The 16,425-nt window shown below is 35.3% G+C and overlaps 1 protein-coding gene across 2 annotated transcripts in view; it reads left to right on the top strand.

The window, feature by feature from the left end:
* The window catches only part of BAZ1A (bromodomain adjacent to zinc finger domain 1A), a 94,011-nt gene that overhangs the window by 53,357 nt on the left and 24,229 nt on the right, over positions 1–16,425 (top strand). For both annotated transcript variants that reach the window (XM_004269959.4, XM_033428358.2), the window contains 8 exons: positions 678–816; positions 2,131–2,277; positions 6,502–6,597; positions 6,713–6,937; positions 8,339–8,504; positions 8,737–8,850; positions 11,811–11,935; positions 14,759–15,355. In XM_004269959.4, the coding sequence (XP_004270007.2) occupies positions 678–816; positions 2,131–2,277; positions 6,502–6,597; positions 6,713–6,937; positions 8,339–8,504; positions 8,737–8,850; positions 11,811–11,935; positions 14,759–15,355 (1,609 nt within the window). The remainder of the gene's footprint in view (positions 1–677; positions 817–2,130; positions 2,278–6,501; positions 6,598–6,712; positions 6,938–8,338; positions 8,505–8,736; positions 8,851–11,810; positions 11,936–14,758; positions 15,356–16,425) is intronic.

The raw sequence follows: 16,425 nt of genomic DNA, 5'->3' as shown, positions 1-16,425 counted from the left end.
GTTTCACACACCTGTGTAACAGAGGAAATAGCCAGTTAAGCAAATGCTTATATTTAGAGTTCCAAAGTAACATTGTTAGTATTTTATAACAAGATTTGATAATGATTCTTATTCTGTGGAAATAGTAGGTCGTCTGTGCTATCCTTGGTAGTCCAGTAACCACCGGGGCCAGGCGTACATTTAGTTTGATTGCTAGACAAAGGTTCTGCTCATCTCCAGAAATAACCAAAGTATCCAAACCAAACTCGTTCATCTCGGTTTATAAGGAACCATTTCTAAGTCAATAGATGATGGATTAATTCTGTTTCATATCCTAAGGAAAATACTGCATTGAAGATCATATTGACATGGCTAATGCCTTGACCTCAGAATCGAGGTTAGGAGTCCTTCTTAACTAGGAAAGGTAGTCAGAAGTATAGTTCAGCCTAAAGATATGTTCTTAGTTTGATGAAGGAAAAAGTCCCTAGAGACTGTGATTTTGTAAAGTTGGAATAAAGCCACAGCATCTATAATTTTTAAAGTTCCAAAGGGGATTATGATAAACATCCAGTGTTGAGAACCACATGAAATAATTCTTTACATGAAATTATTCTTTTAGGTAAAGAGTATATCATACCTATCTTTTACAATTTCCTGTACTTGGTTCAAATAGTTATATAAATTGTTTAATCTTGCAGGAACTTCCAGAACCAACTCCAGTGAAAACTAGACTACCTCCTGAAATCTTTGGTGATGCTCTGATGGTTTTGGAGTTCCTTAATGCATTTGGGGAGCTTTTTGATCTTCAAGATGAGTTTCCTGAGGGAGTTACCCTAGGCAAGTGCTATTGCTGTGTTGTAGTTCACGCTAAAATTAGTGGCTTAAAGGAACAAGTTATTCTCTCTCAAAGTTCTGTGGAGTCATTGGACCCAGCTCTCCAGTCCTTTCTTGGGGTCCTTCTGTGATTACAGTCAGACAGTGGCTGGGACTGAAGTCATCTGAAGGCTCATCTGGCTAGATGTTCAAGATGGCTTCCTCACACACATGCCTGATGCCTCAGTGCTCTTCCACATGGCGTCCCACTCCATCAGAGTAGCCTGCACTTCTTATGTGGCAGCTGAGTGCTCCAAGAGTCTGGAAGCAGAAACTGCCAGTTTTCTTAAAGGCCAGGCCTGGAACTAGCAAGCCTTACTTCTGCCATATTCCATTAGTAAGGCCTACTGGGATTCAAGGAGGCAAAGGAATAGACTCTACTTCTTGAGGGTGGCATGGTATGTAAGTGCAGGGAGGGGAGAAATTGACAGCCGTATTTGGAGACAAGTTATTGCCTAACTTTAATTTATGATTCTATTTTGCCTCTGCACTTACATACTATTACTTTTTATTTACATCATTTATAAGAGCTAAATTAGTATGAGAAGGGCTTTGGATCCCATTTTAGATTTTTAGCTGACCAATAGCAAAATAATTTTCTTAAGATCCAAATAAAGATTCTCAAAGACAGAATTATAATGCCACTCTTACTTTAATCAGAGTAAATTCTTCAGGAGGGCTTTCACATTCCCTCAGTTTTTCTTTATGAGCTAGGTGAAGCATGAATCATTGTGCCTTACAGATCAAGAAGGTCTAAACAACGCTGGTTTAGGTAAGAAGTTTAGGTTAGATGAATTAGATGAGAAACATTTATGACTTGAACACAATTTTAGGATTACACCTAATGCTGATGATTACCTCTTATGTGCACTATTTGGTAAATAGTAATGTCCCACATAGCTCTTCAGAACAGTGGGACAACAATAACAAATCTTTGGCATTGTTATTCAAGTTAGAGTAAAATTACAATTTTTAATATATGCCTTAATTTGCATCTCAAATTTAAATTAGATGAAATACTGTATCGATCTACTGAGACTAATTTGGCTTTCTTTGAATGCAGTGATTTTGGCTTATGATTTTATTGTATTTTATTGTAATCATTATAAATTATTTTTGATTTTGGCTTGAATAATACTTGGCTCTACTTTGATAAATGGGCAGTTAAGAAAATAGTTACACAGGCTATTGTTGATTAAAATGTTTATTATTCCAATGGAGTTGTTTTTTCAGTACATGACCAGAACTTTAAATTCATTTTAAACATTTTATTCGCAGAAGTGTTAGAGGAAGCTCTTGTAGGAAATGACAGTGAAGGCCCACTATGTGAATTGCTTTTTTTCTTCCTGACTGCCATCTTCCAGGCGATAGCTGAAGAAGAAGAGGAAGTAGCCAAAGAGCAAATAACTGATGCTGACACCAAAGGTCAGAATCCAGTGTTATTGCTTGCTGATAGTAGCTTTGTAGTGAAACTAATTTTTGATTAGTTAATTTTTAACTTACTTGGCTTTTACAGTTATAAAATTACTTGATTTTTGAGTCATATACTAGCAACACATCATCAGTTGTCTTAGAACACCTTTGTTTTAATGTATCCTGTTTCTGATGGCCTTAAAAATGCTGCAGCCCCCACCCCACCAATCTATCTTGCTTTTTACTCCTTTAGATTTCTCCTGCTATTTAGGAGCATTACAGATTTCATTGACTAGTATCTGTAATTCCAAGAAATTCTACTAAATAGCACTAATTTTTTTTCCCCACCTAAGGAATTACTTCAATTGTTGTTATTAATACTTCAAATTGAAAATATTACCACTGATTTCATTTCCTATCTGACAATTTTTAGACCAGAGTTAAATAAAATTTAGTTTTTAAATTTCACTAATTGGTTTGAACTAGAAATTTTGCTCTTTAAATTCTATACAGTTAAGTATCTGGAGTCAGCGTGTGGTACATATTAATGTAAGAATAATTCTTGGGGAAACTCTTTTTTATTTTTAATACAGAGTAGAGTATGTTCACTGTTTTATTTAGGATTTACCTCAATCAGGGGAATTGTTAAGCATTTATATTAAAAGGTTGATTTGACTTCCTGAATAATGCTCTCTGTGAATTTTGCCACATATGAGATGGGACTATTAAACAATACTTTAGTGTATTCCATAAAAATTTACAATAAGAGATAACTATTTAGAGACATCTTGATAGCAGAATCTTGGTAGAAAAAAAATGGGACATTCCTCCATTCAGATAGCATGGTTGCCCATAGATAATTTGAGCTAATTTCCTTTATGCCTGGTCGATGAAGCAATAGGATAATTATGAGTATGTAGCCAACGTCAGCTGCCTTTTGATTTTACAGGCTGAGTTCAAGCAAAATATATTCTCTAGCTTGAGTGCTAATCACCATAGGTCCCTTATCAAGGCCATTTTAGCAATGTGGTCCTCATTGTCATCTCAGATGATTTAGTCAATTAAATGAAACTCTACTAAAGGGAAGACAGAAGGGTAAATCCATTTATAAAACATCTAAAGATTTTCTAATGACAAGTATGAGCACTAAAGATGGATTATCTATGAGAGACAATGTAACGTATATTCATTCTTTTAGCCTTTAGGTTTTCTTAATGACCAATAACATCACAGTGTTATTGACCAAATTCAGACCTTAATACAAGACATAAAGCTTTTTTTAATTCAGGATTTGAAGCAGGTGAATTTTGTAGTTTTGGAAATCCTGATGACAAACAGTGGAGTCAAAAGGAAATTGTATTGGAAAATCAGCTAATGTAAAGGAAACACATATGTAACTGTTGACGTTTGTATTGCCATTATATTTTCTATTCATGATTTGTTTGATCTGCAATTTTTATAGCTCTATTCCTATGCAGAACTGTCTATAAAGTCTACCTCTGAATAAGTATTGACCATTAAATAAAGGTTTTAATGCTCCTTTTGAAACTATTTAAATGTTAGGGAGGGAGAAAAAAATACTCCAGGAATTTCACCTCCCACTTGCATATTATTATTGGCCACATTTTAAATGGTTATTTCAGTTTCATTAAGGGCCCTAGGCTGTTCCCCCCGGGTATTTTTCATATGTTCTCCCATCTCAGTAACAAAAAAGCTCTTCCATAGTCTTCCTGAAAGCAACTGAATAATCAAATGGGATTGAATATTCTTTTACTTCCTCTTTAGCTGGCCTTATTATGTAAGGTGTTTCTTGCTATTTTTAGAAATCGGGAAATTGGGCAGAAGGTAAAAGCATGTATTTATCTTAGTGATGAAAAAACTGAGGTTCGGTGTGGTTATTTACTGAAGATCACAAAGATAGTAAGTGACCACAAAGCTAGTAAGACACTGTATATATATGCATTGTTTCATTTAATCCTCATACCACCCTTGTGAGGAAGATGTAATTATTTTCTGCCTTTTACATATAAAGAAACTTAGTCTTAAGGAGTTTAATTAACTTGCCCAAAGACATTTGGCTAATAAGAAAGTAAGTGACAGGATAAAAACTCAGGCACTCTGGCCTAGAGCCTCATAATGACTGTTATATTACCTTATTATATGGCAAAGAAGTAATTATCTGTCTTCAAGAACACCTAATTTCTTTGGTCTTTGGTCTCCCTGTTTTTATATCAAATCTTGGAAATTTTGACCAGCAATTTTTTAACTCTTCTATTAAAAATATCAATTCCTCTTGTTAGTCTTACATCATGAACTTAAATGCCTTTCAAAGTACAGGAAAAAGAGCATTCTCCTTATATAGAATAGTTTTGTGTATTTGCTGAGATGTTATTGTTTAGTGTTGAAATTGTGTGTACCTAATTCTAGATTATGATGGTGATAAATATATCTGTTTCACATAGTCAAGCCATATACAGTTCAGCTATATTCTTTTGGTATGATGTACCTGAGTGACTGTCTCGGCAAATCCTAGAATGATATTTACAGTTTCTTGAGAGTGCAATTTGGTAGATAACTGAGTTAAAGAATACATATTTTAACATGTTAAACACAACTAAAAGTAAGCTGTCATTTTGTTGGTTGTCCATTTCCTAAGGCCTCTGTCCTAGGAAAATTATAACTTACTATAGATAAAATAGGTTGAATTGCTGCAAAGGAAGAGAACCAGTACACTTATACAGCTCTGTAACTAGGACTGTTGTTAATTTTAGACTGTCTGTATTAATTTTAAATTTGTTTGGCTTTATATGTAAAATGAAAATTGAAAAAGTTTTAGGTCTGGTATTTCCCTAGTGAGGAAGAATATAATGTCTGTCATTTTGACTAGATTCATGGCCTGGTAGGAATAACTTATGCACATATATATAGCATTTAGTCAGATAACTTCTCCTGTGTGGTAGTGTTTATGCTTTAAATGCCATGAAATTGTCAATGACTGTAATCAAACATAATCCCAGAGCTGCCTTTTTCCTTTAGTAAAGGACAGCACTTCTGTTCTCTAAGGTTCATTTTTTTAGCTTGTGAACTTTGGGGAGGGAATCATATAGTAGAAAGTTAAGGAACCACAGAACCAGGTTAGCCCAGTGATTTTCCAACTCTAATCCATGGAGCTCTACAAATTGTACAGGGATTCCTCTGTGCTACTGCAACAGAGTTGGAAAAATGAATGGGCAGGATTGTCATCTTTATTCCCTACTTTAACAAGGGCATCTTTTATCTCTTTTATATTGTACTTCCAAGAAATACTTGAAGAATTTGCAAACTGCTGATCTAGACTTACCCCTGTAAGAAAAATGAAGCCAAATAAGTGACTGGTCTAAAGCCTACATAACTAGGAACTAGGGATTGGCAGAGTTAAGACTAGAATATACATTATCTGACTCTTAGTCTGAAGCTGTGTCTGCTGTACTTGGGTATAACAGAAGGGCTTTTTATCAGCTTAAAGTTTTTTCATAGGTGACATTTTAATTTTATTATGTATGTAAGGAATAATTATATATTCTAATGGTTTAAACACATTTGTGCCAGTAGATTTGCTCTTTAGTCCTATTTGTAGGCTAAGCACTGTTTTCAAAGCTAAAGGAATTTACTTAGAAAATACAGGGATATCTTCCTATTGTTTCATGGATCGGTGATTTTTCAAAATAAAAACAAGCAATTTAAATGAAGAGGATAAATCTCTGGTTAAGTGACAGCAGTACTGTCTTTAAGTTCTTTTAGCTCTTTTTCTGTGCTGTTTTTGTGATGATTACAACTTATACTTTGTTATGATTCAATCTTAAAATATTTATAAAAGATTTGGGTATCTTCAAATAGATTCTGATTTTCAAAGTAGACTTTTCTAAAGTTATGTTGAGCAAGGAGATTTGTTTTTCATTCTAAAGTGTATTTTACCTTTTTTTTTGGAATGTGTATGGGCACCTTGTTGGTAACTTAGAAATTGTCTTCTCTCTGTTAAGTAAGGGAAAAATTAGTGTGTAGTGCATGTCTTAGGATTTATAGTTTTAGTTGGATACTAGGCAGAATGTAAAGGATGCTTGTTGTACCTAGCGTTGGTTCTTTTGAGGTTCCTGAATGTTAAGCTGTTTGCTGTTTCTTTCATCATTTTAAAAGGGCATTATTCCCAAACATTCAAGCTTTGATTTGCACTAGAATAAAGTATTTATTTCCTTAAAGATTTAACGGAGGCTTTGGATGAAGATGCAGACCCCACAAAATCTGCACTGTCTGCAGTTGCATCTTTGGCAGCTGCATGGCCGCAGTTGCACCAGGGTATGTGTAGGTTTTATTTTTTGTTTGCTTTTTTATATTTATAAAGGTATATTTTACATTGCTGAGGACTTATTGTTTATATTCTAAATGACTATATCATTTTTAACAACTATAGGCTGCAGTTTGAAAAGCTTGGATCTTGATAGCTGCACACTTTCTGAAATCCTCAGACTACACATCTTAGCTTCAGGTGCTGATGTAACATCAGCAAATGCGAAGTACAGGTATCAGAAACGAGGAGGATTTGATGCTACAGATGATGCCTGTATGGAGCTTCGTTTGAGCAACCCCAGTCTAGTGAAGAAACTGTCAAGCACTTCGGTGTATGATTTGACACCAGGTAAACTTTGCAAGTTAGAATTTGTATAACCTGCCTGCTTCCTCCCCTCTTATCCTCTTACGGCCAGAAAACTTGGTAGCTGATGAGAAAATTTTAGGTGATATTCAGTTTTAAAAGAGAAGGAGAGGGATTTCCCTGGTGACGCAGTGGTTAAGAATCCACCTGCTAATGCAGGGGACACAGGTTTGAGCCCTGATCCGGGAAGATCCCACATGCTGCGGAGCAACTAAGCCCGTGTGCCACAACTGCTGTCACAACTACTGAAGCCTGCACACTTAGAGCCCGTGCTCCACAACAAGAGAAGCCACCCCAATGAGAAGCCCACGCACCGCAATGAAGAGTAGCTTCCGCTCGCCGCAACTAGAGAAAGCCCGCGCACAGCAACAAAGACCCAACACAGCCAAAAATAAATAGATAAATTAATTTTTTTAAAAAAAGAGAGAAAGCAGTCTTTAAAAAAAATTGTTGGAATACAGTGATGTAAATTAACTACTGTTGCCTTTTCTATTTGGATTTTCTATTACTTTAAAAATTTATGGGGACTTCCCTGGCAGTCCAGTGGTTAGGGCTCTGCACTTCCACTGTCGGGGGCGTGGGTTCAATCCCTGGTTGGGGACTAGGATCCCACGTGCTGCGTGGTGAGGCCAGAAAAAAAACCAAATTGTGATTAGTTTACTACATCTACTAAGTTTAGAAGGATAAGTGAGAAGTAGCTAGCTTTCACTTTTACTTATAGTATATCAGAAATTTAAGCTGTAGCTGCAAAATTCTAATATTCACTTGAGTGTTTGTGCCTCAGTTTTACATATGAGGCACAATATGTAAAAATAAGATGAAGTTATTTTTCCCTTCCTTTTCTAAATAAAAAATTATAATGTACTAATATATAGAATTGAATTTAATATGCTTAATTAAGAAAACATATAATAAGAATACCTAATTCCTAAGATTCGTATAGTTAAAAAAATTTTTTTATTGAGATATAGTTGATCTAACATTCATATAATTTTTATAATTTATAGTAGTGTTTTGTGCAGTCTTTTCAGAGTAGCAATTTGCGTATTGCCTTTTTTTTTTTAATTCATGTGGTTATAACTTAGTTTTGATTTGAACTTCATACGTGAGCCTGAAAATTAAAACTTGAAAATTAATTCTTTGCAATTAGAAAATTTTTCATGTCTGTTTAATTAGTATATAAGGTAGTCATTAGTATTTGAAATGCCTTGTCTATCACATAACTGTTAATTGGATTCAAAGTTGCTTTTTTTCCATACATGCCACTGGCATGTTTGATCCTAAGAAACTTTTCCCTGGTCTTTATTAAACATTTTCACATTGAGCCACAAATTAAAATTTTTCTTGTCATTGATAATCCAGAAGTTATATACCAATTTTTGACAGGAGAAAAAATGAAGATACTTCATGCTCTCTGTGGGAAACTACTGACCCTAGTTTCTACTAGGGATTTCATTGAAGATTATGTTGACATATTACGACAGGCAAAGCAGGAGTTTCGGGAGTTGAAAGCAGAACAACATCGAAAAGAGAGGGAAGAAGCAGCTGCTAGGTAAGAAATAATTATAGTCAGTTGTGCTAATGAAAGTTGTTTATTTCTTTGCATCTGAAACCATGTTGGGCTGCGGTGTGGCACTGGCTCACACTGAGAGGTTATGAATAGATTAACTACTTTATGGTTTTGTGATAACATTTGGAGCGTTTTCTATAATTTTATGATTAAAGGCAAGATACTAAAAGTTAAAAGTACCAGATAGACTATAATATTTTATTTTAACTTTCAGAATTCGTAAAAGGAAAGAAGAAAAACTTAAGGAGCAAGAACAAAAAATGAAGGAGAAACAAGAAAAACTAAAGGAAGATGAGCAAAGAAACTCAGTTGCAGATACATCTATTGGGTATGGTTTGAATTACACTGCTTATCTGGATCACATAAAGAATAAAAATCAGCACCTTAAACTCTAAAATGCTTTCAAAATTTTTAGAAAACATATAATAGTGTCAGCAAGCCTATGAAATTTACATACAGACAGTCCTCAGATATACATGTGTTATGTTTAAAAAGAAAAAAAAAGCACTTCCAGGGAATCTAGAACTCATTTTCTCATAGAATTAATGTTATAAATTATAATTTCCCAGAAAACTTTCAATAGGCTATTGTTAACCAGTTTCTAGCATTACTAGTAGGATCTCTCCTCTCCACCATCATCATCACAGTTGTACACTGTGTTTACAGAGCTCCTTCAAGCCTTTTGAGGAATAGAGATGAGATTGGAGCTTTTGGTAGGTGTAGGGAGAGGATGTCAGCATCTTAAATAATTTAGTGACTGCCTAAGTATTTCATTTAATTTCAGCATATTAGGGATGAAGATTGGCTGTGAAGACAAGTTGGAATTTTTCCCATACTGTAGATGGCAAATCATATTCAAATTTAGCAGAAATAATAATTTTTAAATAAAATCTGCCAAGGAAGTTCTAAAAATCTCAGTATTCCAAATTTAGTGTATTGACTTTTGATTATACTTTCATGTAAAAATACCTATTACATCTTAAGATCGTAGGTCACAAACTTGCATCAGTTGTATTTTATATGGCCATCAGTAATACTTTAAGGAATTTTATTTGGATACCTTAAGAAAGTTAATAGATATGACACCTAAAGTACAAGCAACCAAAGAAAAAATAGATAGATTCACCAAATTTGAAAACTTTTGTGCTTCAAAGAACACTATCAAGAAAGTAAAAATAGCAGCCCAGAAAATGGGAGAAAAATTTTGCAAATCATGTATCTGACGTCCAGAATATATAAGGAACTCATACAACTCGACAGTAAAAAGACAGCTCAATTTAAAAAATGGGCAAAGGATTTTAATGGACATTTCTCCAAAGAAGATAAACATGAAGCTCATAAAAAGATGCTCAACATCATTAGTCATTAGGGAAACGTATATCAAAACCACAATGAGATACTACTTCACGCTTACTAGGATGGCTGTAATTCAACTGAGGGACAGTAACATATGTTGGTGAGAATATGAAAGAATTAGAACTCTCATACATTGCTCACAGGGATGTGTAAAATGGTGTGGCTGCTTTGGACCAAGTTTGGCAGTTCATCAAACTGTTTAAACCATATGTTACCATGTGACCAGCAGTTCCACTCCTAGGTGTATATCCAAGAGAATTAAGAACATACATTCACTTAAAAATGTATACACGAAAGTTCATAGCAGCATTATTCTTAATAGCCAAAAAATGGTAACAACCCAAATGTCTATCAGTTGATGAATAGATAAACAAAATGATATATTCCTTCTGTGGTATATCCATATAGCAGAATGTTATTCAGCAATAAAAGGAATGGAATTCTGATACATGCTACAACATGGATGAACACCTTATGCTAAGTGAAAGAAGCTAGTCACAAAAGGCCATGTGTTGTATGATTGCATTTATAGGAAAAGTCCAGAATAGGCAAATCCATAGCAGAAAGTAGATGAGTGGTTACCAGGGGCATTGGGGGAAGAGGAACTGAAAATGGCTATGTGGTTTTTCTTTGGGGATGGTGAAAATGTTCTGGAATTAGATAGAGGCAATGATTGTATAACCTTGTTAATATTACTAAAAACCACTGAATTGTACACTTTAAAATGGTGATTTTTATGGTATGTGAATTATATCTCAATTTTTTTTACATTTTGTAAACTTTTTCCAATTATATTGAGATGTAATTGACATAAAGTATTGTATTCATTTAAGATGTACAAAACAATGATTTGACAAATGCATATATTGTGAAATGATTACCATAGTTTCATTAAAATTCATCACCTCACATAGTTACAAATTTTTTTTCCTTGTGATATCTTAAATTATTAAAAAGTGAAAATAGGCATGTTACAGATCCCACCACTTCATATTTTTTGTACTCATCTAGCCTCACTCGTTTACATTATCTCTCTGGTTCCTGAATACATTTGAGTTTACAAAACTGTCTTTGAATGTAGAACATAAATGGTAGAATTAACTCAGGTTTCATACAACTTTAGTTTTGATTTGGACAATATAGTGGATTAAACATATTGTGTTCATTCTTCCTACTTATTATATCTGAAGTTTGTCTGCGTCTCTCCTCCAATCTTTGTCTATTTATCTCCTTTATACTCTGAGCCACCATCACCTCCCAGCCAGTTACCTGGACTATTACAGTGACCTCTTTACTGGTCTCCCCTCATCTACTTTCTCTCTCAGATGATTTTCCACATAGCAGCAAAAGTGCCTTCTAATCATGTCATTTCCCTTTTCTAAATTCGTCCACTTTTTTCCCATTACTTTTTTTTTCCCATTGCTTTTTGAATGATGCCTTACAAGGCCCAGTATGACCTAGCCCTGCTTTTTCTCATTCATATCTTCAATTACTTCTTTTTTGTTTACACCTTCTCAAAATTATAAGCTCCTTCCTTTTCCCTTGAGCTCAGTGCCTTAGCATGTTATCCCCTCTGCTAAAAATGAAGATTTCTTCTTACCTGCCGCCTTACCCATCCCCAGTCTCCATAGTCTCGCAGTTTAAATGTCACTTCTTTAAGCAAGCCTCTCTTGGTCCCTGAGACTAGATTTGGTTCTCCTGGAAATGCTTTCATAGCATTTTGAACTTCTCCTTTTTTAGTAGTTATTACATATTTTAATTTTACAATGATTTATATAATTATCTGTTTTCTCTGCAAGACTGTAAACTCTGTGTTATCTCGTTCACTACTTCCTAAGCATAATGCCTGGTACTTCATACGCAGGCAATAAATATTTCATGAATGGAATTATATATTCATTAATGAATATAATTTTTGCTTTCATCCTTAAGGGAAGAAGAAAGGGAAGATTTTGATACTAGCATTGAGGGCAAAGAAACAGAGCAAAAGGAACAAGATCAAGACACAGTTACTGAGGATGAAGATGACCCAGGATCACATAAAAGAAGCAGAAGGGGTAATACAGAATTTCTTAAGGGCATTCTTGCTTGTTTTTAATTGATAAGGCATTTTATTAATTCACTATTCTGAAATATATATTAGATTGCTTCCATTTGAGATTCCAAGGTGTGTTTGTTGAGTTTTCATATTTACTACTTTATATTGACCAAATAGAAATTTTTATTCTATAACATACTCATTCGACATGCACTGAATGCCTGTTAGTTGCTAGAGGTACAAGAGATCAGTAATGCTTGTAATTGGTGTCATATTGATGGGAATGGATATCTCTGCTGCCTTAAAATAATTTCATAAATTGCTGGATCAAAGGAAATACATTTTTTTGAAAGCTTGGTACAAATTACTTCTGAGGATCTCTAACCGTCTTCATTTGATAACTGTTAAAGGAGATCCTTAAGTTTATTCTGTGCCTCTAATTTGGATGGTATCTTTTTTTTTTTTTGCTTTATTTTCTAAATGGTTATTATAAGTAGACAGAAAATCTCTTGTATCATGGAGGCTGTACTGTCTGATTACAATGCAATTGATTTAGAAATCCAAAGCAAATAAACCTCATATTATTAGAGTTTAAAACAAACTTCCAAGTAATGGGTCAAAGGAGAAACCCTAATGGAAATTAGAAAATATTTAAAACCAATTAGTACTGCATATTAACACTTGTTGGATACAGTCCCTCCACTTAAAGGAAAATTTATATAGCTTTAATACAAATTAAGAAAGAAGAAAGGCAAGTTGAGCTAGGCATTCATTTAAGAAGTTAGAGGTAGAAACTGGAATAATCTCCCCAAATATAAGGAAACAGTAGATATGAGTAGAAATTAATAGGAGATAAAACTGCAGTAGAGCCAAAAGTTTGTTCTTTGAAAAAGACACAAACTGGATAAACCTTTGTTGAAATTGATTTGGGGGGGGGGCGGTCACAACAAAAAATTAGGACTAAAAATGGAAGCAACATAACTACAGATGGAGCAGAAATTTAAAGATAAGTGGGGGGGCTTCCCTGGTGGCGCAGTGGTTGAGAGTCCGCCTGCCGATGCAGGGGACACGGGTTCGTGCCCCGGTCCAGGAAGATCCCACATGCCGCGGAGCGGCTGGGCCCATGAGCCATGGCCGCTGAGCCTGCACGACCGGAGCCTGTGCTCCGCAATGGGAGAGGCCACAACAGTGAGAGGCCCGCATACCGCAAAAAAATAAATAAATAAAAATATAGATAAGCGGATAACATAACAATTTTATAGCAGTAAATTTGAAAATAGAGGCCAAAAAGGAGCAAAACCCTAGAAAAGTGCAAATTATAAAAATGGATTAAAGAAAAAATTTAAAATGTGAATCGTCCTAAACCATTAAAGATTTTGAATTCATATTAAAAGCCTTCCTATAAGGAAAACATCAGTCCTAGGCAACTTTATGGTGAATCTGCCAAATTTTAAAGAAGCAGATAATTCCAATCTTACACAAACTCTTTCAGGCAAAAGAAATAGAAAGAAGAAACACTCCCCAACCATTTAAGCAATATGACAGTGACTGAAACAAGAGAGAGGTCTAATTCTTCAACACAGCATAAAAGTCCAGGCAGGTCACGAGGAATCCAGGCTCCTTCTGTCTTGTTGGTACTGTCATCCTTAGGGTTTTGCTGCCATCCTCATGTTCCAAAATGATTTATCACCTTGTCTCCATTCTATCTAGTTGGAAGAGGGAAAGAAGAAAAAGAGGCATAACCCAGAGGTTACATATAATGCTTCTGCTCCCACCTCTTTGACCAGTAGTTTCTAATGTAGCCATGTTTACTAGGGAAAGAGGGTCTGGGAAATGTTGTCCTTCTTTTGGATTGCTAGGTGCCTAATAATTAAGGGTTCTGTTACCTTAAAGCAAAGGTTAGTAAACTATAGCCCATTGACCAAATCTGCCCTGCCCCCTGTTTTAATATTACCCATGAGCTAAAAAGAGTTTTTACAGTTTTAAATAGTTGAAAAAATTTTATGAAGAATGATATTTTGTGAAGTGAAAATTACATGAAATTCAGACTCAGTGACCATAAATAAATTTTTATTGAATATAGCCATGCTCATTCATTTACGTATTGTCTATGGCTGCTTTCATGCTACAGTGGCAGAGTTGAGTAGCTGTGACAAAAACCATATGACCCACACAGCTTAAAATATTTACTAACTAGCCCTTTACAAAAGTAGTTTGCTGACTCCTGCCTTAGACAAAGGACTGAATGTATGGTGCAAAATAACTAACAGACTGTGCCCATACTCTCCAGTATGGAGATGGAAGATTTTTGTGTGTCCCTTTATATTTAAGTGTGTCAGTTTCTTATTAACATAGTATATTAGTCTATTTATGCTGCCATAACAAAATATTACAGACTGGGTGGCTTAAACAACAAATTTATTTCATCACAGTTCTGGAGGCTGGAAGTACAAGATCAAGGTGGGTTGATCAAGCAGGGTTGATTTCTGGTGAGGCCTCTCTCAGCTGGTGATAGCACCTTCTCACTGTGTCCTCACATGACCTTTCCTCTGTGCCCACAAGTGGAGAGGGAGCTCTGGTCTCTCTTCCTTAAAGACACCAGTCCTGTCGGATTAGGGCCCTGCCCTTATGATCTCATTTAACCTTAATCACCTCGTTAAAGGCCCTGTCTCCAAATTCAGTCACACTGGGGTTTAGAACTTCAACCTATGAATTGGGGGTATGGGGGGTGGCGCATACAGTTTAGTCCAAAACGTATAGTAACTTGGGGTAGCTTGTATCATATTTTTGTAATGAAAATTCAAAGTATGATGATGGTGATCAAAGGTTGTTTCGATTATAGGGAAAAGGGGACAAAATGGATTTAAAGAATGTACAAGGCAAGAAGAGGTCAACTGTGTAACAAGAGAGCCTCTTACTGCTGATGAGGAAGAAGCTTTAAAACAGGAACACCAACGAAAAGAGAAAGAGCTCTTAGAAAAAATCCAGAGTGCCATAGCATGTACCAATATCTTTCCCTTGGGCCGCGACCGTATGTATAGGCGGTATTGGATTTTCCCTTCTATTCCTGGATTGTTTATTGAAGAGGATTATTCTGGTCTCACTGAAGACATGCTGTTGCCTAGATCTTCATCATTTCAGGATAATGTACAGCCTCAAGATCCTCAGGTATCCACTAAAACTGGAGATTCTTTGATGTCTGAATCTACCTCCAGCATTGACCAAGGTCCGTGTGATGATTCTGCGCAGCTGCCAAAACCAGTGCATAAGCCAAATCGGTGGTGCTTTTACAGTTCTTGTGAACAGCTGGACCAGCTTATTGAAGCTCTTAATTCTAGAGGACATAGAGAAAGTGCCTTAAAAGAAACTTTGTTGCAAGAGAAACGCAGAATATGTGCACAGCTAGCCCGTTTTTCTGAAGAGAAGTTTCATTTTTCAGGTAAATTTTCAATGGAACCTATTTCCTTTATTTTTCTTTCCCAATAATCTCTGGCTCAGGATTAAACATTTTTCAAACTATTAGAGCTGTGTTTAAAACAACTTCTCTTTCCTTTGGACTATGCTCTCAGTTCCTAAGTTAGGGAAAGTTTGCCAGTTAGAGAAATAAGGTTTTCTAGATTCCACTGGCTTCCATTTGGATTATGAGAAACACAGCTGACAATGTGAGAAGTTATGTACTCTTCCTGATCTCATTCCTTGATCAGTAGATTGAATACCTGAGGCACTAAGGTTACCATCGGTTTTTGAGATCTAATAATGAGTGAGTTCACTCACTAAAGGTTTTGGCTGAGGGTCCAGGGACAGTTTCCATGAGTGATCACGCCTTTGGAGATGGGCTGCAAGGACAGATCAGGTAGCAATATTTCTTATTTGATGGCTGGTCTATTGATGACAGATAAGAGAAAGCAGTAAGGCATTTATAGGTGTAAATGAAATTTTCTAGGTAGAGAACTCTTAAATTTAGGGTCATATTATTACCATGACTACTTTAATTCCCTTCAGGATTAAAAACTGTTGATCGCAATTCTTTAACAGCTTTAAAGCTGAGATTTTAATTCATAACACTGTACAATTCACCCATTTAAAGTGTACAATTCAGTGGTTTTTTTGTATATTCTTAGATATGTGCAACCATCACACAGTCAATTTTAGAACATTTTGATCATCTCAGAAAGAAATCCCATACCCTTTAGCTGCCACCCCTGTAGACCTAAGCAACCACAAATCTATTTTCTGTTACTGTAAATTTCCTTGTTTGAATATTTTATATGACTGGTATCATATAGTATATGGTCTTTTGTGATTGACTTCTTTCACTTAGCATAATGTTTTCAAGGTTCATTTAAGTTGTACTTCATTCCCTTTTATGGCCAATTAATGTTCATTGTATACTATATTTTACTTATCCATGTTAGTTGATGGACATTTCTGTTGTTTCCACCTCTTGGCTATTACGGATAATGCTGCTATAAACATTTGTGTACAAATTTTTGCTGACACATGTTTTCA

Source organism: Orcinus orca, chromosome 2 (genome assembly GCF_937001465.1).
Source record: "Orcinus orca chromosome 2, mOrcOrc1.1, whole genome shotgun sequence".
Taxonomy (NCBI): Eukaryota; Metazoa; Chordata; class Mammalia; order Artiodactyla; family Delphinidae; genus Orcinus; species Orcinus orca.
Note: the sequence above shows the minus strand (reverse complement) of the source record. Positions and strands in the feature narration are given on the sequence as shown.